Source organism: Eutrigla gurnardus (assembly GCF_963514095.1).
Source record: "Eutrigla gurnardus genome assembly, chromosome: 1".
NCBI lineage: Eukaryota > Metazoa > Chordata > Actinopteri > Perciformes > Triglidae > Eutrigla > Eutrigla gurnardus.
The window spans coordinates 16,138,844-16,164,953 of NC_139915.1; the positions used below are offsets into that span (position 1 = coordinate 16,138,844).

Here is a 26,110-nt window from a genome sequence, read left to right on the forward strand (position 1 = left end):
CACCAGTCTGCGTCTTCCAGCTTATTCACTGAAAATGTCAGTCATCTGTCTGTTACATTTTGGGTGGTTAAGATAGATAGCAGACATTTTCCATGCTTGATCTGTTCATTTGTACATACCGATCTAAAACCTTGTGGACACAGTCCGTCAATGATTTCCCTCCAACACTGGCCAGATAGGAAGTCTGTGTATATCAATGTTTAAAGTCAGTTGATGTTCCTTTAAGAGACATCCTCAACATTATTCAAATTATTTACAATTTGCTTGGACCAAAAAGAAATAAAAGTGTGTTGATAAATGGCAATACCAATTGGTCCTTAAAAGTTGTGTTGGACTCCACTTTGTCCTCCAACTCCAAGAACTCCCTGACAGAGTCCATTCTATGTAGGGATATCGAGGACACCGTTTGGCCCCGAAGCTCCTTCACGATGTCCTCTATATCCAGGAGCTTTTTTAAAACTTTACGTTGAAATTCTGAAAAGACAATGTATCTTATTACAACTACAATTATCGTCTTTAACCTATTTCATATTTCATGTGACAGTAGCGGCTTGAAACAACAGCTGAGTTCGCTGAATGAAAAAAATACGAAAAGGCGAGAGAATACGGTCAATTTTCAAAATAAAATAAATTAAGATTAAGTTTGCCTGTCCGTAAATATTTGTCAGATGCGTCTGCACACAAGACACACATCCATACATACAGCGCTAGAGACAGACCTGGAAAACCGAGTAGCCTACAGACGGGTCGATGTTTGACCGGCGCGGAAAGAATAGGAGAAGCTGCTGCCTGAGACCAGCCAAGCGCATGTGAGGCGCTGCGCTTCCGCGGGCAGTGTGTCCGGGCTGCCGGCAATTAAAAAAAACAAACTCCGCTTATTCGACAGCTTTACGTCGCGCACAACAACAACGAACAACAGCAACAACCAACCAGGAAAAACAAAAACTATGAGTGAAACTGTGACTGAGCAGGACTGTGATGGTGACGAGGCCTGTGTGTCGTTTTCCTCCCTATACAGTAGCTACAGTATTTTCTTTTGCACTTGTGAGTGTGTATGTTACAAAAAAATAAACTGATTTACAGCTTGTTGTTTATAAAGCTGCTGTTCTGTGGACTAATTTCTGTGCATGAGCGGTCTGTCAGTGAATACAGATTGTTGCAAAGCTTTTCCCTCCTCCTGTGACTTTAGTTATGATGGGAAAAATATGAATGACGTCATCAGCGACTAGTCGAATTCGACTCGACTTCCATAACATTAGAGTCGACTTTAAAAAATCTGAAGTCATGCAACCCCTACACCGCAGGACAACATGTCTCTACTCAGACCGCAGTACACACTGTGAATATGCTCTGATCGACCTGAATGGGAGTGAATTCAGTGCTACGGCGTGCACAACGGAGACAGAGACCTAGGCCATGAGAAAGATTAAGATGACCTACTGAAGTTGAGATTAGTCACTAATGTGTAAAAAGAAACATAGGGATTTAGAAATAAAGGCTATTGGGCAGTTGTGTAAATGAAGGACCCGGCTATGATTTGAGGAAATACAGTAAATTCAGTGTTTTAGTTGTTAGCACTACAATATAAGGATTATATAGGAGGAGTACAATATAAGGATGGAACAGAAAACAGATGGAAGGAGATCTTGTTATTGATGCAATAACTTCAAAAACATTACATTTTTATACAGTTCAACTTACATATGCATGGCTATACTTACTTTCCTGAGACATTGGGAAGGCTGGTGCTTGATTTAGTTGAAAGGAGAGGAATAAAACAGCAATTATAAAAACATTGCAACTTTTCAGAATAAAGACAATGTGGTTAAGAATTTTGATGGTGCATATTTTTTAGGCTTACCTGGCATCTTCTTGGGTGATTTTTTTGCAGAACCAAGGGACGGTGGCCTCTGGCTCCCCCTCTTCCCAGGAGATGTTCTCCGATGCAAGCCAACTGCTGACCTCTTCCTTGGTGTGGTGGAAGTGATTGGCTGCGGGCTTGACCTTTTCCTTGGGGATCTTCTCACTATAGTATAAGCACAATATGAAAAGTAATTAATTACATTATATTTTCAGAAATATTACTTTTATTGCATGAGACTTTGGAGTTAAATGAAAAGTATAGCTTTAGCATGTACACCATCTTGCCATCGCGATCACTGAAATACTTTTAATGGAACACTGAAAAGGTTTACCCTTCTACAGAAACCTACATGCTAATTCTTACATACTACTTACATTACTCAAACTTTCCTTTATTTTGACAAAGCATAATTGACAGTTGAACAACTTCAACAAGTGAGAGGCCATCATGTGAAACTTACATGGTGTCACTTGAGGCACTGGAGCAGCCGGCAGCAACTCTATATCACTGCTTTCAGTGGAATAGGTATCAGCATCTGAATAGAAACATTTTTCTTCTTTCAATACATATATCATTAATATAACTTAAATCTTAATCTTTATGTTATAATGAACCAGATGTAGTCCTTTTTTTTCATCCACTATGACACTTGTGTGTCCTCACGAATACAGAGCTATGCAATAAGTGCAGCAGTCAGTACGTTTACATGATACTTGAAAACCAAATTATTGCCTTTATCTGACTATAACTGGAAAACTGAAGTGCATGTAAACCCTGTTGTCCTACTAACGTCAGAGTTCTACCGGCCAAGTAAAGAAAAAACCCGGGGTCAGTGCAGATTCAGTGCATTTCACAGTGCGACCAGCGAGAGATGTGTTTTATAAAAAGAGGAGAGAGAGAGAGAGAGAGAGAGAAAGACTGGTGTGTCTGGTCGGGAACTGTAGTTGAGAATTTATTAAGTTTATGAAGTTGTTTATATTTAGTTTTTTTACGAGGTGACAGAAAAGTCAACAGGACGGGGGGCCGTATTAACCTGCTGAACCAACGCATATCGCTGCCTTGGGGGCGGACACCCGTCAGTTACTCGATTTTCTCTGTTGCATGTAAATTGAGACAAAGACAGAACATCAACAAGATGCTCAAATGCTATGCTCAAAAAGCTATGAGCATAGCTTGATTAAGCTGTGCATGTAAACATACTGAGTCAGTAACTTTGCAGCTGTCTTTCATACATTTTACTGAGCACTGTGTGTAAAAGCATGGACAGAACTGTTGTGTAACTAATTAAAAACATACCGGTACCTTTCTTTGGAGCCACAGCTGGATGATCATCAGATGAGCTCTCTGTTTCTTCTACTAAAGATAACATGTCAATTTCCATTAATTGATTTCGAATAACTGACATTTATTTTATTGTAAGGATTATTGTGGTGTCATGAAACAGACCAACGTAAACTGCTTACCTGGGGTCTTCTTTCCTGCTGTTTGTTTGGATAACTTTTTTAAAGTGGAGTCTCCAGCTTTTGAGGTATCTAGACAGACAGAGATATCTCATCAAACAGGAATTTTTTGGGGAAATCAACCATAACTCTTCCTGGCAATTGAACTAACTTTAACATTACACTATAGGACCAATTCTCTTTACTGTTGTGTAACTATTTAAAAACATACCTTTCCTTTGAGCCACAGCTGGATGATCATCAGATGAGCTCTCCGTTTCTTCTACTATAGATAAAGTGTACATTTTCATTAATGGATTCTGGATAACTGATATTTTTATTTTAATGTAAGGAATGGATTATTGTGGTGTCATGAAACAGACCAACGTAAACTGCTTACCTGGGGTCTTCTTTCCTGCTGTTTGTTTGGATAACTTTTTTAAAGTGGAGGCTCCAGCTTTTGAGGTATCTAGACAAAAGTTGTGTCATCGAACTAAAAACCTATTTATTGTCAGCAACCAACACCTTTAGTATCACCCAACTCCCCCTGTGCAATAGGGGATTACATGATGATCGAGACGGCAATTACAAAACACAGCTTTTTTCCCCAAGTGTCTTGGGGAAAAAAGTGCGATGATCGAAACGGTTTCACGTCGCCAGAGAGCCCTGCTGGTCCTTGTCTGCAGTGGAGACACAGCCACCGAGAGGCCCGAGTGAGAGGACGGTTCCTGTAGAAGTTCAGTTCCAGGAACTCCTGCAGTGGAAACGCAGCTATGATCATAGAACACAGGTAATGATGTCATGGCATTAGGAAAACTGTAGGAAACAAACAATGACAACATGGTGATTTACTCTAAGTTATTTGAGAAAAATAATAAATCCTGATCATCCCAGAAACTGGATTTACACACTCACCTTTGGGATCAGTGTCATCCTGTTTTGTGGAGCAAAATTTTTTCGGTGGCGGAGGAAAAGCCGTCAATTTTCCTTTAAGAAAAAGGTAAAACAATACTACAGTAAGCTTAAGTGCTACACAACATCAAATGCAGCCCCATATACACAATGTACTTACTTGTCCCTCTTTTTACACGGTCATCATCGTCTTTAAGTTCTAGGGCACACAACCATTGAATATATTAGGTTCATTTATAATGCAATCAAATCTGTGCAAAAAATGTGAAGCCTACATAAACTATTATTCAATAAGTCATACTAACCATACTCAAAGTCTGGATCCTTTTTAGGGAATTTGGTTCTCTTTCCTGCAGTGACATTAAATGTTTTTATTTATATACTGCAAGTATAATTCAAATTAAAACTAGAAGAAGCATGTGTGTTTGAGTGCATAAACCTGAACTGTGTTCTTTCTGCGTCATCTGTAAAGAAAGTTGAGTAGAGAGAAATTAATTAACAGTGCACCAGATTTAAGCATTCATGTTACAGTCAAAGTACAATCATGTTCACACATGCACATACATTTGTTAATTGTTCCCCAAGATGTCAAAGAATAAGTGAGGGACTCATGACTTTGACAGTTACAGTTAACAAACTGGCCATTCTCATTGTCACCCTCTGTGGTTAGTGGGGGTTAGTAGGGTTAGTAGGAAAGCAAGTAAGTGTATTTGTGTTACTATATTAGTTATTATTTGTTAATATACTGATACCAGTCATATTATTTGATCAATGCATCATCTTACTTTTTGTGTTGCTTCATTGTTCCATATTATGGAGAAGGGGGAAGACAGCATAACCCTCCAAATGTGGAAGACAGACACACTTCCGGTAAAGATCATTTTTGTGTAATAACTGTCTAGTAGCTCCATTCAAAACGCTGTGTTTTATGTATGCCACATCGATCGTCTTGGAGTCGCACGGTCTTTTAAACAGGTCCTCTGCACTGTCCTGTGAAATCAGGTCTACAACAACTGTGCCTTCCTGTCTGTTTTCTCGGATGAAGACAAAGTCCTCGTTCTTAAGGAAGAAGCAGAAATTCGGTGGTTTTGTTGAAACAAAGTGACCTTTGTATTTGGGGCGCAGTATGTCACTCTGAACATGCTGTCTTTCGGCCACTCTCTTGGTTATCTGTGCAATTGGGTTGCAGCTCTTCCTGACCATTTTTTTCAGGCTCTGAAGGTGGTTTTCAAAGGGGAAGCAGGAGATGTCATTCAATGAACTGCCAAAATATGCTGCATCGTCTGCCACATGCCTCAACGAATGTACATTGTACACAGGGAAGTCATTGCTGTACAGCTCTGCACTGTTTCTGACAAAGTGCTCCATAAGCTCCTTGGCATAGGACATGTAGGTCTGTCTCTTTGAATTGTCAGACTCCAGGAGAATGGAAGTGGCTACTGAGAGAGTAAAAAAATGTTCATAGTAAGCATCATCAACTACACCCTCGAGAACAACAGACCCAGTGTAGAGAATGAACTGCCGTAGCTCTGTTGCCTTCCATCGGTTGAGTTCCTTGAGAGAACGTGGCTGTCTGGCAAACTCAGCTGGCATGGCACCCCGCAGCATTACCAGTCTTTCAGATAGCTGTTCTCGCGCTCTTGGTCTAAGCCTGCAGACATCAGGGCCATGTAACAAAAAATGAAGCAATCTCTTCGTCACTCCAAGGCATATAAGGTGCATATAATCCAGAGGAAACTGTTGAATACAGAGTATGCCAGCATCAAATAAAGGAGATGGGCCGTGTTGGTGCTCTGAGTACTGAAGTTGACTGAGCCCAAGATCAGTCCTAGATTCATGAGTGGCTGTGGACAGGAATGTTTGTTTGTTATTTGATCTTACTGCTTTTTCCACACAACGCTCACAGCCCTCAGTAGCGTTGTGGCCCTTTATGTTTTTCAGGAAGGCCCTGGCAGGTGCATCACACACAAATCCCCTCAAGGTGAATCGGTGCATTACGCCACCATACATAATGCCATTGGTCTGCAGGTGCTTCAGCTCTTCAACCAAGTCTAGCAGATATTCTGCAACAGGCTTTGGTTTTCCTACACCACAAAACAGTCCTACTAGAAATGGCTGGGAGTCATGGAATTTGGCAAGTATTGGCCACAGTTCTGTTCTGCTAGATTTGAAAAGGGGAGTCCCATCTATGTTGACAAAAAGTTCTATATCTCCTGTAAACTCGGGGCATACAGACAGATAGCGGGTAACTCCTTCTTCCACTCCGTAATAAATGTACTGACCATTGCATTTGTCCTTTACTTCAACTTGGCGTGGGGTAGCAAGAAGTGTACGCTTATCTTTGGGAAGGTTATGCCCATGTCCTCTAAGAATGCCAAGGAGTGAATTAATGGCATGATCGGTTTGCCTTGTTTCAACAGCCCACTTGGCCAGCTCTTGGTCTAACGTTGGCACTTCCACTCCTGGAGCAGCACCTGCACCAAGAAGTTCTGGTTCAGAGTCACTTGAGTGAATGTGCTCATTGAGGCCATAGTCATAAACGATGTCATCATCAGACTGGACTGGATTTACATCATTGTTCTCAGCTGTAGTATCAACCACTTCTGCAGCACTAGGTGATGTCTCGCTTGTTGGTAAATTGCTTTCACTAGTGGTAGCGCCCTCTGGTGCCTCCTCACCCTCCTCACCCTCTCCTGATGTGTCACTGTCAAGTGTGTCAATGTTATCATCATCTTCCTCAATAAAAACTCTGAGCCGCTTGTTAGACCGTTTCCAGTCACGGTTATAGTTGCGATCCATGTTATGACGACCTACCTCTTGTCTTTTGTGATCCTGCAAGGAAAAAAAGATAGTTATTAACACAAATAACAAAAACTTCAAACTCTTAGTGCAAGATCTTCACACTTTAGTTTTCATATAAAATCTAAATGAATAAGAAATTATTTAAAAAAAGCAAAAGCTAAACACTTACTTCAGGCACTCTGACTGGGCCAGGGAAGTCTTTAAAAAAGCCTTTATCTCATTGAGATATGCCCTAAGGCAGGGGTGCCCAACCTTTTTTAAACCAAGATCTACTTTAAAATGTTCTAGTCTGTTGAGATCTACTTGTTCACACAGTCATCCATAGTGTTTGCAGTGACATATTTATTTACAATGCACATAAGAAATCGACACATCCAGATGACAATTAATACATTTTTCTACCTTAGTGTGACCTCTGGCACTGGGAAGAGGAAGCTAGTTTCTCATAGTCAGGGCAGTAGGAGCTGGTTGCAAGTCTCAGGCAGGCCATAAGGTGGTCATCTGTCATTGTGGACCTGTACTTGGACTTGATGATCTTCATGTGAGAGAAGGCAGCCTCACACAAATAGGTTGATCCAAAAAGTGCTGTCAGGTTGAAGGCACATCTTCTGAGGTTGGGATACTTTTGTTCCAGGAGTAGGTGCCAGAAGTCTCCTTTTGTGCCAGGTGTTGCCCTGGATTTGATCTCAATGTCACTTTGCAGTGTGAGAATCTCACTCTCAACTGCACAGGTTTCCAGGTGAAACAGTGATGCTACTTTTGAAGCAATGGAATCCACATCAATATCCTCCAAAAAAGGAAAACACAGATAACTGGCAACAGGCTCAATGGATGCAAAGTCAGTAAAACGCCTCTCAAATTCTGACAGGATGCTCTGAACTTGCTTTTCATAACGGGCTCCATCAAGCTGTGCAGAGTTTTTGCCCTGACGCTGAAGTTCTGCTTGCATGTGAGGAAAGTTTCGCAGGTCACAGCGTTGCAGCCTATTTGAAAGCAGCTGCAGCTTGCTTTTGAATGTGTTCACCGAACTGATCATGTTGATCACATGTTTATCCTGACCCTGGAGCTCTAGATTCAAATCATTGAGCATTTCAGTGATATCTGTCAGGAATGACAAGTCCAAAAGCCACTGGGAGTCCTCCAGCTGTGCATATTCTGTGTGCTTTGAAAGCTTCAGAAAGTCTTTAATTTCAGGTAACAACTCTGTGAACCTTGCCAAGAATTTACCTCTGCTGAGCCATCTCACGTCTGTGTGAAGCAGCAGGTCGATGTGTTCTGCGCCTGTCTCCTCCAGGTGAGTGCGGAATAACCTTCTCTGTAGACTCCTGGCCCGAACAGAGCACACTATCTTCATAGCAACATCCATCACTTCTTTCATGTTTAAAATCTTCCCACACAATGCTTGCTGATGGATAATACAATGATAATTAAGGATGTCTGGGAAAGATTCACTCTGTTTGCACAATGCAATGAACCCATTAGTTCGGCCTACCATAGCTGGTGCACCATCAGTTGTAATGGAGATGAGCTTGAAGAGGGGCAGTTTGTTCTTTTTAACAAAGTCCATGAAAGTGTTGAAAATATCTTCACCTCTTGTGTGTCCTTTCAGTGGCAAAATCGTGAGTAGCTCTTCTTTTGCACGCATGTCTTCAAAAACCATTCTGATGAAAACACATAATTGTGCCACATCCACCACGTCAGTTGATTCGTCGAACTGGAGGGAGAAACACTCACATGCATCGATGTCCATCTTCAGCTGTGATTCAACATCCTCTGCCATTCCCTCGCAGCGTCGTGTGACAGTATTCCGTGATAACTGCATGTCCTTGATGGCGGTAACGATCTCTGTTTTGTTTTTAAACTCGCCAAAAAGTGCATCAGCAGCCTCAATAAAGGCTTCCTTAACAACTTCGCCGTCCTTGAACGACTTCTTGTGTTTCGCAAGAACATGACTAACTCGATAAGATGCCGTTGTTGCAGCCTTACCCTTGTGTTTGGTCTGGTAAAAACAGACTGCTGTGCGGCAAGCTGACTCTTCAATTCCCGCACTTTCCGAGAGCGTAGCGGTGTTTTAGCAGGAAAATCCGTCTCATAGCTTTTGTGTACTGTCTTGAAATGTCGTTCCAGATTGCCCTTCTTTGGTATGGCCACGCTGGCTTTGCAGATGAGACAGATGGGCCTTGAGTTTGAGTAGACAAAAAAGTAATCATCTTCCCACTCCGGGTGAAAATTGTAAGTTTTCCATCTTTTTGCGTCTGCCATCCTCCTTCGTTTTAGCTGCAGCGCTAACTACCGTACTAGCGAGCGTCTGGCAGCACGCTGGTGACCTGACCTGACAGCCAAAACGGAGAGGGGGTGTGGCGCTGGCGCAGCCATGAGAAAAATACTATTAAAGCCATAGACTGTAAAAAAAAAAGAAAAAAAAAAAAAAGATTAAAGCGTGGATTGATTACAAGAGTTTTATTTACCGTTGTCAAGGCTACTTCTCGCGATCGACTGAGAATTAGTCCGCGATCTACCAGTCCATCGCGATCGACCGGTTGGGCACCCATGCCCTAAGGCTTTTAAAAGAATTCCTTGGCTCAGGCAGAGTGCCTGAAGTAGCAAAGCGTTTCGCTTTTGCTTTTTCTCAACTTCAAGAAGGCAAGGCAAGGCAATTTTATTTGTATAGCCCGATTTTACAAACAGTTTGTCTCAAAGGGCTTTACATGGCATCGTAACAACATCCTCTGTCCTTAGACCCTCACATCGACTGAGAAAAAACTCAGGCTGCTGCTGCTGTCCCGGATGCTAGCGAGTGTTAGCAGCGGATGCTAAGCCTGCCGATATTGCGGTTTGCGGTCCTGACAACTGCTTCTGTCAGGTGCAGGAGGCCACAAAGTTGAACCCGAGAGGAGGGACCCAGAGCGATGTTATATCTATCGCTCTGGAGGGACCCAATTTGAACTGCAATAAATTCCTCCCGGCTCTATACCGAGTGCGCTGAAATACTGTTAGCAGCTAGCAGCAGGCCTTTGCGGCCTAGTTAATTCGGTGAGAAAATGGTAGTTCACGTGCTAGTTTGATTCAAAACACCAATATTTAGGAACTTGCAGCCTCTCTACGGACGGTGTGCCCGACAGTTACAATATTTTACTACAACTCCGAGAACATGAAAAGGTTACTTACTTTACTCTCTGCTGTGCTACCACCGCTGCGCGTGCCGAGCTGCTCTGGTGCGTGACTGCGTGTTGGACAAATGCGTCACGTGCTGGGTCGTAGGTCAGATCACTCCCACTTTCTTATGTATATAATTTTTTGATGGTTGTTTGTCCGTTCATTGTATCAATGTGTGTGTGTGTCTGTGTATAATTTTTTTTTTTAAATAAATAAAAAACGCACTTTCTTCACCTAAAAAGTTTTTGTATGCCTGAGAGCCAGATTGGGTCGTGATGCCGTCCAATCACAACTAGTCAGATCAGGCCGAGAATATGACCATATCACAACAATTACTGTACGCGCGGACGAACAAGTACGTTCAAGCCCAGTCGTGATCGGACTTATTGTCCTTTTGTGCCTAAGTAATTGGTTGTGATATGGTCATATTCTGGGCCTGATCGGACTAGTTGTGATTGGACATCATCACGACCCAATCTGTCTCTCTCGGACACGTCCGGGTCCGTCCGTGTTTGCTGGGAAGTGATTACAAGTACAATTATATATTAAAGTGATTGTTTACAAGCATATTTATTACATTTACATTTAGGTCATTTAGCAGACGGTTTTGTCCAAAGCGACTTACAATAAGTACATTTGTCAAAAAAAAGAAACAAAGAAACCACAACATATCATTGCCAATAAAGTAAGAGCTAAAAATAGTGTTAGATCCTCATCTGAGTAAAGTAGTAGTTGTTCAGCAAACATACCTTAAGAACAATAGTGCTATGATCAAAGTGCTATAGGTAAGGGTGTTTGGTCAGGAGTTCGTTCCACCACTGAGGCGCCAGAACAGAGAAGCTGAGCGACATTTGTTTGATTTCAGCGATGGTGGTACCAGCCGGCCAGCTGATGTAGAGGAGGGAAGTGCTCGCGTCGGGGCGGGTGGTTTGACCAGTGTTTGAAGGTAGATGGATGCTGTTTCATTGATGGCCTTGAAGGCCAGTGCCATCATCTTGAATTGGATGCGTGCTGCAACAGGAAGCCAGTGGAGGTCACGGAGGAGGGGGGTCACATGGGAGAATTTGGGTAGATTGAAGACAAGGCGTGCTGAAGCGTTCTGGATACACTGCAATGGTTTAGTCACAGAGGCCGGGAGTCCGGCCAGGAGAGAGTTGCAGTAGTCAAGGCAGGAGATGACCAGTGCTTGGACCAGGAGTTGCGTTGCATCCTTTGTGAGGAAAGTCAGAATCCTGCGGATATTGTAGAGGGCAAATCTGCAGGATCGGGCCACAGCAGTGATGTTGGGGGTGCAGGATAGTTGGTCATCGAGGATTACACCCAGGTTCCTTGCAGTTGAGGAAGGCAATACTGTGATGCCCTCGCCAGTGACCGACAGGTCCATGCAAGGGCAGTCTTTCCCCGGGATGAAGAGGAGTTCGGTTTTATTCAGGTTAAGCTTGAAGTGATGTGCAGTTGTCCAGACAGAGATGTCTGCCAGACATTCCGAGATGCGTGTTGCAATGTGAGTGTCAGAGGTTGGGGGAAAAGAGAGGAATAACTGGGTGTCATTTGCGTAGCAATGGTAAGAGAATCCATGTGATGTGATTACAGATCCTAGTGATCTGGTGTATAGTGAGAACAGAAGCGGTCCTCATCCTGAGCCTTGAGGGACACCCGTGTCCAGAGAAAAGGGTTTGGAATAGAGCCATTCCATGTGACCTGAAAGGTGCAATTTGTCAGGTATGATGTGAACCAGGTAATGTGAAAAATAAGTACAATTTCCCTCATATCGTTTTGCCTTGTATTGGTGGTTTCTGTGGTTCATAACCATTCTTTCAATTCCAACAAAGAATAAATTAATTAGAACTTTGTGGTACTGTAAAATTAGTCAAAACAGGGCTGCTACGTGAAGGCTCTGTACCGCTAACCCCTTTCATGTCTTTGTGTTTTTTTATATTTTTATATATTTTTCTTGCCCTTTTATATATCATGCATGAAAATCACTCACCTTTCGGCGAAATTCGCCGTTTTGAAGCCAAAACAGGTGACCTACGTGAATCGTGTAGATTCGATGATAATTTTTTTTTTTGGGGGGGTGAGCGCGCCAGCGCGTGCACGCGGAAGCCAAGCAGCAGTTCGCTTCGCTCGTGCCGCCTGACCTGAGCGTGCCCGTTGAGGAGTCGGAGTGCAGACCGCCAGAAGCTAGAAGAATTTGGTGAGTGATAGTTTCAATAATTTTTATATTTTCTCGTAGCCTATATCTAAGTTAGCCAGGAGCTCTGTTGGCATAGGCTTACTTATCGTTAACTGCAGCTTGACGAATGGAGTCATTGAACACAGTGAGCGAACACAACGTTAGCTGCTAGCCAGCTAAAGCTCCCGGTGGAAAATTATTAGCTAACACTACTTTTAACTAGATATTGTTACTGAAGTTAGCTTCGAGCTTGAATAGCTAACGGTAAATCACAGAAAAGAAACACTGGTTATAGTGCTTCTTTCTAATATTACTTGTATTTCCAGGTCCTGATGTGAGAGGAGGACTGACAAGGCTGAAGGGGAAGTGGTCCGTCCATCGGCCTTTTTCTCAATTGTTTTTGAGACTTCAAATAATGGTCTTTGGTGTTTTGTGTCAGTTGTTGGTGCCGTTCCTAGCAGACGTCAGGAAAGCCTACGTCACCACTGCAGTGTACCTCCAGAAGAAGCTCCCCTTGGCCAGTCCGACTCTGACAGCCCTGTCTGCTCTGGACCCTCTTCTGAGAGGCCACTCACAGGCAACCATCCAGTTGAAGAGGTAAAAATAACATTTAAAGTTGTTTTGCCATATTACCAGGTGCTTTGGGATTCTTGCATTGATTTCAAATTCTCATCCATTTCTTTGCAGACTGAGTGGTATGCTGAAGCACCTTTTGCCAGCAGACCAGGACATCCAGAGAGAACTTGTGCGGTTCAATGTTGACCTGACCATCCCCAGTTTCAAGGAGGGTGAGAGCATCGTGGAATGGTGGGGTCATGTCTTTGACAAGCCAGATAAGTACCCCTCCTTGAGTGCGCTGGTTAAATGTTGCCTCTCCATCTTTCATGGACCAAGAGTTGAGTCTTCGTTTAGTCTAATGAATGATGTGATTGACCAAAGGAGTGGCAACATGAATGTAGAAACATTTAATGCGATCCAGACAGTCAAGTACACCCTGCAGTCAAGGGAGAAGACAGCCATGCAGCTCTTTAGAAGGGAGGACGTGAAGTTTGGGGAGGTGGACAGAACAATGTGCAAGAACATTAACTCTGCAGCAGCCACATATAAACACCAGCAGAAGGTGAACAAGAAGGAACAGCAGCAGCAGCAGAGCAAGTATGGCTCTGAAGAAACTGGCAGTGCTCAGCAAGCCAAGAAACAGACTGCTGAAGGAGAGAAGCGGGCAAGGCTGAGACATGTGGCAACACAGCGAAAGCGGGCCATGGAGACACTGGTGCTCCAAGCAAAAAAAAAGAAAATATGATGATGAAATATGATGAAATGTAAAAATGTATAGTGTTGTTGTTATTGTTTAACTTCTTAATACAATATTTTTTCAGAACCTGTGCTTGGCTTATTATTACATCCACTCAACTCATTTGGCTACTGTGAAATTGGAAAAGGGAAACTTTGATTCTAAATCAAACATATTTTTTTCTGGCATGCTCTGTCTGCAATCGCAAATTGCATTTCAGGTTGATGGTTTGTTTCAATAATGGTAGAAAACTCTTAGGTTGGTTTATTTGCCCCCCCAAAAAAATCTTGTCTGTCAATCATGATGGAAGAATGCATTAAGCCATGTTGGTGCCCTTACCACATTGTGCCTCATATATTTATTGTAAATGTTAGACTAAGTGACAGGCTGGCATGCATATTTATTATATTCGCAGGCGCCCTACAGTGTCCGTCCGCGCGCCCGTCTGCGCGCCCTTCTCACCTTTTTCACCCCTGACCCGTTTTCATGCCTGATATATATTTACCATTAGTCGTCACACTCTTCTTCCCATAGAGGTGGATTATTGTGATTCTCAGAATTCTCAAGTTGGTATGGTCCACAAGCAGGCATACAAGGTAGTCCATATGCCCTGCAACTGCAACGTTGTGATCGGCAGGCAGTTGTGCAATTGCAGTGGATCATCTGCAGGTCTTCTGGGGCAGCAGTCGTGCTGGTCATAACTGGCAGGAACCGGTTCTCCACCAGTTTCCATCCCCAATCCACTGTGTTCATGTCAGCTTCCTTTCCAATCCACACCATGATCTGGAAGTAAACTCTTTGGCAGTAGTATTTGGTTGAGGACTCAGTTGGAGGCAGACGTTCTTGAGCAACAAATGATTTGGCGGTAACAATTTTCTTGATAAAAAGGTTGTACCACAAAGAGGCAAGTGAATCGTTACTCTTTCCGCCAAACAAAACTGCCATGGCCTTGGTCCCATGTTCCTCTATGACATCCCTTGCTTGATGTTGGAGCAGAAACACATTTGCACAGGACTGGATGGTTGAGTCCCCATTCACAAGTTTCTGGAATGCTGTCTGTTTGCTAACACTAAAAATGCGGTACGTTGTATCACATCCTGTGAAGGCGTGTATAAACAGCAACTGGGAACACAAGTCACTACCCAAGACTTGTTTCATCTCACTATTGTACACTTTATTAGCTTTGGACTTGTGTGAGCAAAAATAGAGGCCTCTGTTGTTTATCCCAGCATAGTAGAGGAGAAGAATGAGTAGGTCTGTATCCTCCTATCAAGGTTGTTGGCTGATGTTCTGAGGCCTTGACTGCAACTTTGACAATGTCCACATCTGCATCAGCTAATGCATTGATAACAGTGCAGCCCTTTTTCTTCAGCTCCACGGTCATAAGATTGATAAGACCTTGTTTGTTGGAAGATCTGGAAAGGAAATCATCCTTTCTTCCCACAAACTAAGTCTCTGCATTGAATCTAACGATGGGATGAGTGTTTGCACCACGTCTCTGATGTGTGTTGTCTTTGATGGAAGGATCCTTACTACAACCATCAAAAACAACTGTTGCTTTACCATAATTGCGTACAGTAAAGTCTGCATATGACTGTGCAATGGCAGCACATGAATTGAGCTGATAAGGAAGTGCAATACATTGATCACATGTTGATCAAAACTGTGTGTGAGTTTGGATCCCCTCAGATTAGTCTGTAGCCTAATCTATTTGTTGTTAGCAAACTAGCAGCTAGCTGTCATTACATTGCACATAATCCACTAGTTAGCATTAGTTTAGTTAGCATTACTAGTTATTACTCTTATTATGCATTATTTCAACTCATGTTACTCATGTCACCAACCTATCCAGACTCTCCGATGCCCAATCTTTGGTCTGATGTGTCCTCGCCCTTACATGACCGGCTAAATCGATCTCTGGTTCACCCCAAACAAAGTTACCTTACAGTAATTTACAGTAGTTCAAGTATGTGATCATGTCACTGCAATTTAGATAAGTCCAATGGATTCATAGACCCAGAAAACATGGGGTAAGATACCAAGATTACTTGATAAGGTCAAATATTGAAGGAGCTAAGCTATTTTAAGGGTTTCCTACACATCCTGGACGCCAACTTGAAAATGACACCTTTATAGTTGTCAAAATTTAGTATGTTATTAAGGACACCTAATACTACAAAAAACAGTTGAAAAACCTTTTGTTAGAATTATTTTGGGGTTAGGTGTTTTTTTTTCATATATGCACCCGCCTACATGCTTACATTGGCTAGTAGCAACACATTTCAACCAATAATGTCAGGGTATCCATCCATCAATCAATCTGTAACTTTTAGTAGCACAGAGCTGGAGAAAGTGGTGAGCTAATCTTTTCAATCAAATTCCTCCACACGTCATGTCCCATCTGCCTATCCTGTTTCACTTCAAAATACGTCACGATATGGAAAACAAAAAATCTTGAAATGCCGTTTCAGCTCAACTCTAAATAGGTAGTCATAAGTCATGTTCATGCCTAAAAAACATGATCACGAATTTGACCTATGACACAAAATGTACACTAAAATTGTACACTTAAAGCACTTTCCTCCCAAGTGTTAGCCAGCCACTTAGGATGTATAGTACTATAGTATACAAAGACAATGCAAAGACTCAAATGAGGCGAATATGCACAATTTGTATATTTCTGTTGAAATTATATGATAAGTTAAATTATTTCAACTCGAGTGAGAAATTTGCATGATGCTGCGATGCGAAGGCCCATCAGCTGTGAGATTCTCCTGGTGTTGTCACTGAATCAGAATTGGATACAAAAATCATCGGCTGTGGTCACCAGGAGCTTTACGATAGAACATCACATTAGTACAGAGTATGTTACTATGTTTACTTTTGTTGGTGTCTACATGGAGATATAGCTCATCCTTCTCCAGCTCATCTAGCACAAATGATCCTTCCATAAAACTTGAGTGAGTAATGCAAGGCCAAAATCTCACTCCTCACTGATGCACACAAACTACACAAAAACTACAGGCCAATGCATAAACTGGGCAAAACAATGTAATTTGGCCTCCCTGCCCCAAGCAACCAGCTGTATAACCCTCAACCTGAAAGAACTCCTTAAGTTCTGGGAAACAAAGGAGGGATTTGGTCTGAAATGAGCCCCGCTACAGAGGTGCACCGACAGGGCGGTTGGTTCACACACTTCAATTTGCTGCTTGGACTGACCTCAGCTGTCTTGAATGACAAAACCTTCAGAGAGGAGCACTCCGGAGGACCTCGAGCACCAATGGCGGCCCCCCACGGCTGTTGCAACTCCCTGACTCAGATTGTTCATTTGGCTGATGCTACAGTCCAAATGTCTTAATTGGTGGGTTGAGGTGTTAAGGTGGGAAGATGCGAGCAAACTCACCCAAAGTGTAAGAAGCTTAGCGCAGGTGCGACTTAAAACAGTTATATTATGAATATTAAGGGACATATTCATTTTAATGCTTCTAGGATTTATTCCCTATCAATTAATTTAGAATGCTTATCAAACATCACTTTAATCTGGAAGCATATATTGCAAAAATAAAAAAAAGGTGGGAAGCATTTAAGCTGAAGGCTGGTAAGAAGTCTGTATTTAATTAAAAAGAGCATTGAGTGTTGAATTTCAAGTGTTTGCTTTTCATAATGAGAGGCTGTAGGTGTGTTTTTACATATTAATTAAATTAATTTGTATATATTAAGTTAGAACAAGCGTCTCCTCTTCTTTTTAATTATGCTATGTTATTATATTGTTTAATGTAATGTTATTTATTTTGGTTGTCAGGCCGGCTGATATATGTTGTGATGATGTGTTGTGTGTTTGTGTTTATTATGATGTGTCAGGTTCATTCTGTGTTTTGGTCTTTTAAAAGGTGTCAGTGTTTATTGTGTTCAGTTCTAATAAGTCTTTGAACATAAAAAAAGACTTCTTGTGGTGCTACTGAGAACTGCAGTCACTGAGAAATAATCACCTTACCATTATCTGTCCTCTGCGGGAGTCGTGTAGAAATAATTGAGAACATCAATTATTTTCACTTAATGTGTAAACCATGCATGTCCAACAACATGCATGTCATTAAACAACAATAATCTACATTTGGAAACAGACAGGGCTGCACGGTGGTGTTGTGGGTAGCACTGTTGCCTCACAGCAAGAGGATCCTGGGTTCCTCCTGTGTGGAGTTTGCATGTTATCCCTGTGTGAGCCTGGGTTCTCTCCAGGTTCTCTGGCTTCCTACCACAGTCCAAAGACATGCAGGATGGGAATAGGTTAATTGATGACTCTAAATTGCCCATAGGTGTGAATGTGAGCCTGAGCGTGAATGGTTGTCTGTCTCTACATGTTGGCCCTGCGATGGACTGGCATAATGTACAGGGTGTAACCTGCCTTCGCCCAATGTCAGCTGGGATTGGCTCCAGCCCCCCAGCGACCCTGAATACAGGATAAAGCGGTAGACGATGGATGGATGGATGGAAACAGTCAGAGGAGCTTGTGCCATACTGTTTCCTCAAATCATTTTCTTTTAGACTTGAAGCTTTACTTGAACATCAGCTTTGCTCTTTATTGAGAGGAAAACTAAAATAAACCTTTTACTTGTTGAAATACTAAAGCGGATTGCAGTATGTCAATCAGACAATTTCCATTACTACTGTAATGGGAATTTTGGATGTTTGTACTTTATAATCAGAATATTTGTCAGGCTGACTCGATCCGCATCTCCTCATCTGACTGTTATGCTATGACGAAAATGAATGCCTGTTTGTAGATGATATGAACATGAGTGCCACATTGACATAAGATAATTTCAGGACCTGTGTTCTGTAAATCTTGACCTTGCCTGTACATCTTGTCTTTGTAAGATAGGACATGATCCGTCCTTTGTCCATGGTTCCTCCTCCTTAAAAGGGAGATTGTTGTTAGACTCAGGGTCGTTCCTGCTGATTCTGAACCTTTGCATCAGAAGGCAGGGGTGAACCTCCTCTGCAGATGAGAATACTTAGTGGAATAAACCTCAGAGAAAAAGCTGATCCTGGTTGTTGATCTTTATTGGGCAGATTCATTTTTCCACAACACTACATTGCAGTGGGTCTAGTTGATGAGGCAGTAACACTGTTCATCAAATACCAGCGTTAATACAAGGAAGGAGCAGAACAAGCATTCTTTTTCTTTCTTTTTTTCTAAATATTCCACTACAGATTCAATTTACTGGCAAACCGTGAACACCTATTGTTATTTTTCTTTCTGAATGACAAACTATTCTCCACCTGTCACTTGGGACGACTGGCACTGGTGAGGTATATGCGCACACACACACACACACACATGCACACATTCTCAGGTAAAGGTTATAGACTTGAAGAATGTTCTCATTAATTCTCTGTACAACGTTACCAGTATAATGCCACCATTGTGGAAGACGCTGTGTGGTGTGTGTGTGTGTGTGTGTGTGTGTGTGTGTGTGTGTGTGTGTGTGTGTGTGTGTGTGTGTGCATGCATATGTGCAGATAATGAGCTCATAGTGCTCTCCGAGTGTCAGGGTGTGTGCTGAAAGCCAAGGTGGTAACACTCTCCATCACCTTAAGCCCCCTGCTGTTGAGAACACCAGATAGTGCACAATTATGTTTATTAACTTCCTCTCGCTGTCACTCATACACTCATAATAGCATGCCAAGTCTGACTTAAAGGGGCCCTATTATGAAAAATCGACTTTTCCATGTTTTTCAACCCAAATGGGTCCCTGGGGTGTCAATAAGTCCCCACAGTATCAGAAAAGACCACCATCTCCCTATTAGAGTTCTCAACGGGTCGGCCCAGCCCGACAAACCCGACGGGACCCGAAGTTTCGGGCCGGGTCTGGGCCGAAAAAATATGCAAATGAGCGGGGTCGGGTCGGGCTTCGGGCTTCCTTTTTTTATAAAACACATTTCATTAAAAAAAAAAAAAAAAAAAAAATTGTATCCTAAACTGGCTCAGTTGGCGCGGCAGGTGCTCTGTGTGCCAGCCAGCAGCAGCAGCAGCGAGAGACTGTTCAGTGTGGCTGGCCGTACCATTGAGGAGAGGAGGACGCGCCTCAGTCCATCCACTGTGGACGCACTACTGTTCCTCCACGATGCCTTATAAACCTCCACTTAGATGCCTATTGTGTGTCCATTTTAGTGTTTACGATGTGTGGTGTGAAATAGTTGCCTGATTGAAGTGTTTGAGTTCTTTTTATATTGTGTGAAGATTTAATTTAATATTTATTTACGGCATATTTATTTATATAGGCTATTTAAAGTTTCGGTTGTTTGTGTTAAATCTTTTAATTTTAAATAAAGTTTCATTTGAATTCACGTCTGCTGTCTGTCTGATCGTGATAACAAGTGTATGAGGAAAGCAATGCAGGCGCGCGGGGGGTCGGGTTCGGGTCGGGTTCGGGCCGACAATTCATGCTGGTGTGTCGGGCTGCGTCGGGTTCGGGTTTAAAAACCCGCGGGCCGGGTCGGGTCGGGCTGTAATTTTCAGGCCCGTTGAGAACTCTACTCCCTATTTCACTTTCTCAGTTTGAAAGAAATCCTCCCGATAAACGAACGGTTTGCAGAATGTCCACTAAATGACGTCAGCACCGAATTTTGCTGTGCCTTATATGGGACATCTCGGCTCATTAGAATCGCTCCACCTGTGTGGTCCCGCCCACATAATCCCCATACCTGTTGGCTGTCAGTGTGATGTACATACAAACCAGTGAACCAAAATGCCAAAATCAACGGAAAGCGAGTTGGCAGTCCAATTGCTGATATTTACTGGCATCGTCGGAACATCTACGATGGAAATGTGCGCTCACGCGTCCGTAAATGTGTGTTTGTGTGTGAGACGCACTTCACCGTCAGGAGCTCTGACAACATGGGTCGCTACAGCTCAGGATATGCCTCTAACCTGAGGCTAAAGTTTGGATCAGTACCGACAGTCCGAGAGCCAACCACAGACACTGAAGCGGTAAGTTTCTAAATATTGTGTAATGCCGTGTTACAGTTTACCGTTGCTTTCTTAGCATTGGCGTGTTGCGCTAAAGTTAGCATTGGCGTGTTGCGCTAAAGTTAGCATTGGCGTGTTGCGTTAAAAGCTTCCATTGTATTGATATTGAGGACCGTTAACGATACGTAGTACTGCGGGGGCCCAAACCTGTAAAATAACGCTAGACATCAGTTTGCTTGGGAACGTTTTGTAGCTTGAATGCTGCAGCAAGAGCAGCTGATCTGTTTGTTTATACACGCCGATGCAAAGACGACGTCACCAAACCGCTAACGAAGGGATTTACGAGCTATTGGTGCGTCACAACATCAGTTATAGTGAAATAGTAATGTGTTCCACACTTCAGATGTAGTGGTAAACTCTGACTGTCTGTCTGTCTGACTGTCTGTCTGCTTACAGAGCAGCAGCTCACATCAGCGTCCCACAGCGACCCACCACAGCTACTGTTGGCAGTCACCTGTCTAGGAGGACTACAGGCTCCTTACCCAAGTAAAGGTGTGTAGCCTGACATGTAGCCTACTTGAGATCAGGTTTAACAGCAACTACTAGTAGTCGTGCAGATGTGTATTTCTATTATGTGATATCATGGGTTTCATTCCTCCATACAACTCTGTTACAGCTACTGTGTCCTGCAAGGACTTTGGTGTTGGCACAGCCATGGTTCCAGACCTGTTTCACAACCACTCCAATAAGGAGACCATCACAGAGAGCTCGCCTGGACCCGGTAAAGGAGGAGGATACTTTGGAGGGCAGCTCTTCCTTGACTTCAGAAGAGCTTGATATGACCCTGCAGAGTCGGCCACAAACAGTTTGCGTTTGTGTTCTGAGATAAATGCGAACTTCAACTGCTGATTAATTTGACAATAAAGTCTTTACAGTAATTGTAAAATGTGTCATGGTTAATATTACTGAAGTAATGGTCAGGAAGACTGCATAATATGTTGCATAGAGGGATTTATTTTTATAAAACACAATTGATAACCAAACAACAGACTGCTGTATTCCTCTTACGTGTAAAGCACCATAACCAGCTGTATATTTCATGCGTTTTGGAGAGGGAACATTCAGACAGACAGTTCCAACCAGGATGTCCCACCATGCAAGCCTCTTCCTCCTCCAGCTGCTGCATCCGTCTTCTTACCTAGTGTGAATCATGATCATCGTCATGTTGTAGGAAGCCCTACTCCGAAATTCTGTCTCAGTCACGTGAACCAGCAGTGTACAAACATGACAACTCAGATAATGACAGCGCCTCTGACATTTCCTCTGTTTCTGGCTACATGGAGCGTTACAGCCCTGAGCCACAACATAGTAAATATGGCTAACTTAAATCTTCTCCAGGAGTAAACCAAACGACCACTAACCCCTTCTCCTTTTCCTCACTTTCCTTTTCCTCCTTCGTTCCGTTTCATAGTTGGGGTGTGTCCTGTTTGAAACTACCTGAGTGTAATGACAATGTTGATGTTTGTGAAAGTTGTGTCTTAACAGATGTTTGATATAGGATAGATGGTTAGAAATCTCTGCCCAGACCGTAGAAATCTCTGCCCAGACCTTGCCTCAATCTCTGCCCAGACAATGCCTCCATCAAAGTCATGGACTTTAACCTGAATGAACTGTTTAACCTCTTTTCCATGGAATATACAGACTGTTTGGACTCCCACATGTTTCAAGGAATACATGGACGGTTCGGCCCTTATGTTGCTCCGAAGGTTGCGTCCCACACCTCAACCTTCAGACCAAAAGGGGGACTGTTGGGACCTAACCGTTAGGACTACACAATGCGGCCTACAGAAGCCTACACATGTGGCCAGGACAAAGGGACAAAGGGGATTAAAAACTACACCGCCATTTTAGTTTCACTTCTCACCCAGGTGAGGAATGTGACGTCACAACGGGCGCCCCAGGGGGTCCCCTGGAGCGGCCTGAGCTTTATAAACCGAAGCCGCCCGGAGAACGCTCTCTTATTCACTCTTACTCCGACTCCTACTCTGGCCTCTTCCTACAACCGGCGCAACACCACGTTGCAACGGGAGGCGACCCCCTCCCGCAGCGCACCGCTGCAACAAGAGGAACCAAGCCGGTTCCTGCCTTCCAGCTACCAGACGCTGTCTGAAGTAAGCTGACTAAATCGCCAAGCCGCGATTATATCGCCGTCCGTGGAAGAAAGAAACACGGACTGTTTTCTTTATTTGAGTTTGATCAACGAGAGGAAACCCGCTCCGCTCTCGTCTGGACGAAGCCGACTCATCACGTCCCCCGCTGACGCCGGGGACTCGCGAACCACCGCCGTTACGGAACGCCGTCATCGTCTTACGCAACGATACCAGTAAGAGGCTATCAGTCTGGGCAGAGACACAAGTGATAGTGTAGGATATGCTTGTAATTCTTGTTAATGTGTTTTAAGTTCTGATCGCGGACCGCCGAGTCCGTTGGTTCATGTGCTGCTGTATTTGAATGCTGATCGTGATCGCCGCTGGGTTGATTTCTGTAACAGTGTTTCCGACTAACCTCCGCCATATTCGCGAGCTCAGAAAGCCTCTACTATCAGTTAAAAGACCGGTCTCGCGGAATAAACGCCAGTTTATTCACGCGAGCCCGTGTGATAACGGCACGCTTTCTGTCCCTCCGAATATCGCTCGCGCATCCTCTCTCTCTTTGTTTGTGCCCCGCTAACACACACACACACCGCACACACGTGTCCTAAGCCAGCTGTTCCCGGCGGGCGCTAGGGACATAGCTACATCTGGTGGCTACATACGGCTATCGCTCTCTCTCTCTCTCTCTCTCGCTACTCCGTCAGACCTCAGTGGCTCCGCCCCTGACCGCTGCGAGGAATAGCTCCACCTCTCTCTCTCTCTCGCTACCCCATCGAACCTCAGTGGCTCCGCCCCTGAACGCGAGGAATAGCTCCATCCGGTGGCCGCCCATAGCCATCTCTCCCTCTCTCTCCCTCTCTCTCTCTCTCTCTCTCTCTCGACACGCACGCACGCACACACACACACGCACGCACACACACACATACTCCACGTGTGTATCTCCCTTTGTTTAAGCTTAGCTTTGTGTGTTAGGTAGTTAGGTAATAAGGCTTTGTTAATTGCAGTGTTATTGATTGTGATCATTATTACTGATTTTAATAAATCTTATTATATTATAACTAGCGGTCTCTTGTGCTTGTTGTGTATATGTCACTGGATAACAGCAGGTTGTGAAGGCTAGTGCTTGAATTTCACGCCTTTTTAATTGTTCGATTGGTTTTGTACTCCTATGCCAATGATCACGATGATTGGCATGTGAGTATAAAACCTTCATATTGAGACTGAATACAGTTTTAGGTTATCTTTTCCCTGATCCCAGGGTGGTGCCCCGTTTATTCATGATTATATCATGATAATATATTAAATATAATTATTAATACCGATAATCATATTGATATTGATAGTTAACTGTTGATAACCAAATCTGCTCCTGCTACAACCCCAACAGTTCCAACCAGGATGTCCCACCATGCAAGCCTCTTCCTCCTCCAGCTGCTGCATCCGTCTTCTTACCTAGTGTGAATCATGATCATCGTCATGTTATATGAATAATAATCTCAACAGACAACTTGGTGTAACAGACAGTAACATTACCTGTGGTGTCTCCATGCAGCAGACGTGTTCGGTGTCTGAAGGCCCACTTAGTCACCTAGATGAATATAGTACAGAATTTGAGCATTTCAACAACAAATCTTGTTAATATGGTAACCTGACGGACTTTGCTGACAAGCTGAGGTGTAAACCTCATGTTTGAATTTTGTAACAGTAAGTTTAGCACGTAATGTTGAGATGGAGCACAATCACGTTTATAAAACACAGCACACAGCCTATAATTCACAATTCAGCACATAATTCTGGAGGACGACATGATACTGACCAAATCCCGTTCCTTGTATGTGTAGAGGATCAAGTTTTTAATCCCATTAATGTGATGTAAACAAACTGCCCGCATAGGTACAGGACGCTGTTTTCATCGGGTTTTCATCCGTTTAAATATAATGTTGCGTCCCCATTTGGAAAACATGCAACAGTGAACTGTCAACAACACGGCACTACTAACGATATTAATTGTTGCCGAAAATAGCTCACAGATACGTTACTTATAGAGCGAAGAATGCAGCATTAGCGTCATTGTGGCTAGCGCTAGCTACGCTAACACACATCGAGTTACCGTCCAAAACGTTACACAGACATGTTAACTAACCATTCAGAAACGTCCTGCTGCGTCCGCGGCGTAGAACTTCTACAGGAGCTGGTCCTGGTTCTGGGTCGGAGTCCGGTTCGAAGCGGTACGGCTGCACCGCTGTTAGTTTGTAGCGTAGAACCATAACCATGGCAACAAGCTGGACGCGGACAGCACGGGGTGGAGAGACACAACCACTTCCTCAGTAGGAGCGGGGTCAGGGGTCATCTCATTAGCATAAGGCTACACCCCGACAGAATCACCCGTTTGAAAAAGTGGGTTTTTTCCAGTTGAGGAATTCAAAGACCAGGTTTGGAGACATCAATAACTTATATTAACTTGTGGAAAAATAGCATAATAGGGCCCCTTTAATGCCAAAATACATTGACATAAAGGCCAAGTGCAATTTCATGCCAAAATATGTGTGTATGATTTTAAATAGTCAAACAATGGGTCTAACGACCATGATTCAACCCAGAAACTGTAGCAAAACAGTGCACACTGTTTTAGATTGACCGCCCAGGTTTCACTTGGGATTCGGACATCAGTCCCCCGAGTAAAAGACTTGTTTGGTGGTCCCATTCTACAACCCCCCCTCCCACCTTAAGCAGACTTATTGTTTCTAATATTAGGTCTGTTTTTTTTCTTAGCATATAATAATGATAACAATGGTTTGCAATAGTTAGTTGAAATCGTTTGGACACTAAAAGGTGCCTAGTATGTTGGTATTACGATGCCGAGGGCCACTGCCAGAGCCTTGATATTAGACACCCTGGAAATGAGACATCAGGTCACAGAAATATTTTGTCTGCAGTTTTCTAAGTAGAACTAGTGCTTGCAACCAGTGGAAATTTCACAACGGCCATGGCCGCACTTTGGCCTCGATGCCCAGTGAAAACTGGGTGTAAACAACGCTAGTGACACGAGGTGGGCTTTTATGGAATTACAGCCACCCTAGTGTGCACAGTAGGCTAGTCCCGTGTCTGTGGATCAGAGCGATTGCTCTGCTGTGATTGTTCCAAAATACAACTTGCGCAACTTCGCAAGCCGCGCTGGTGAATTATCAACATCACATCCAAGAAAAACATCAACCGTTCATCAGCTTAATTACAGCCAGCCGAGTGGAGCTGAGCAAGCGGACAGTGAAAGCACACAGTAGGGATGCACGATATTGGATTTTTTGCCGATATCCGATATGCCGATATTTTATAATTCATTT

At 43.3% G+C, this 26,110-nt stretch overlaps 2 protein-coding genes and 1 long non-coding RNA gene across 3 annotated transcripts; 1 reads left to right on the forward strand and 2 right to left on the reverse strand.

The window, feature by feature from the left end:
- Window positions 1–3,068: 3,068 nt before the first annotated feature.
- Window positions 3,069–7,043, reverse strand: LOC311010483 (uncharacterized protein; the record flags this gene model as incomplete). The annotated part of the gene is made up of 10 exons (XM_084004995.1): window positions 7,030–7,043; window positions 4,655–4,679; window positions 4,521–4,565; window positions 4,376–4,414; window positions 4,219–4,290; window positions 3,704–3,772; window positions 3,536–3,589; window positions 3,328–3,396; window positions 3,167–3,220; window positions 3,069–3,109 (listed from the first exon to the last, which is right to left on the reverse strand). Exons 2-10 carry the CDS (start codon window positions 4,677–4,679, stop codon window positions 3,069–3,071), a joined length of 468 nt encoding a protein of 155 aa, XP_083861121.1. The 5' UTR covers window positions 7,030–7,043.
- Window positions 7,044–20,497: 13,454 nt separating this feature from the next.
- Window positions 20,498–21,453, forward strand: LOC311010492 (uncharacterized protein; the record flags this gene model as incomplete). Its single annotated transcript, XM_084005007.1, has 3 exons — window positions 20,498–20,637; window positions 21,078–21,168; window positions 21,293–21,453. The coding sequence occupies exons 1-3, from the start codon at window positions 20,545–20,547 to the stop codon at window positions 21,451–21,453; spliced, it is 345 nt and encodes a 114-aa protein (XP_083861133.1). The 5' UTR covers window positions 20,498–20,544.
- A 221-nt stretch (window positions 21,454–21,674) lies between these two features.
- On the reverse strand, window positions 21,675–25,048 carry LOC311015585. Its single transcript, XR_014597369.1, has 3 exons — window positions 24,913–25,048; window positions 24,303–24,357; window positions 21,675–21,814 (listed from the first exon to the last, which is right to left on the reverse strand). It is a non-coding gene; the product is annotated as an uncharacterized lncRNA (long non-coding RNA).
- Between the last annotated feature and the right edge of the window lie 1,062 nt (window positions 25,049–26,110).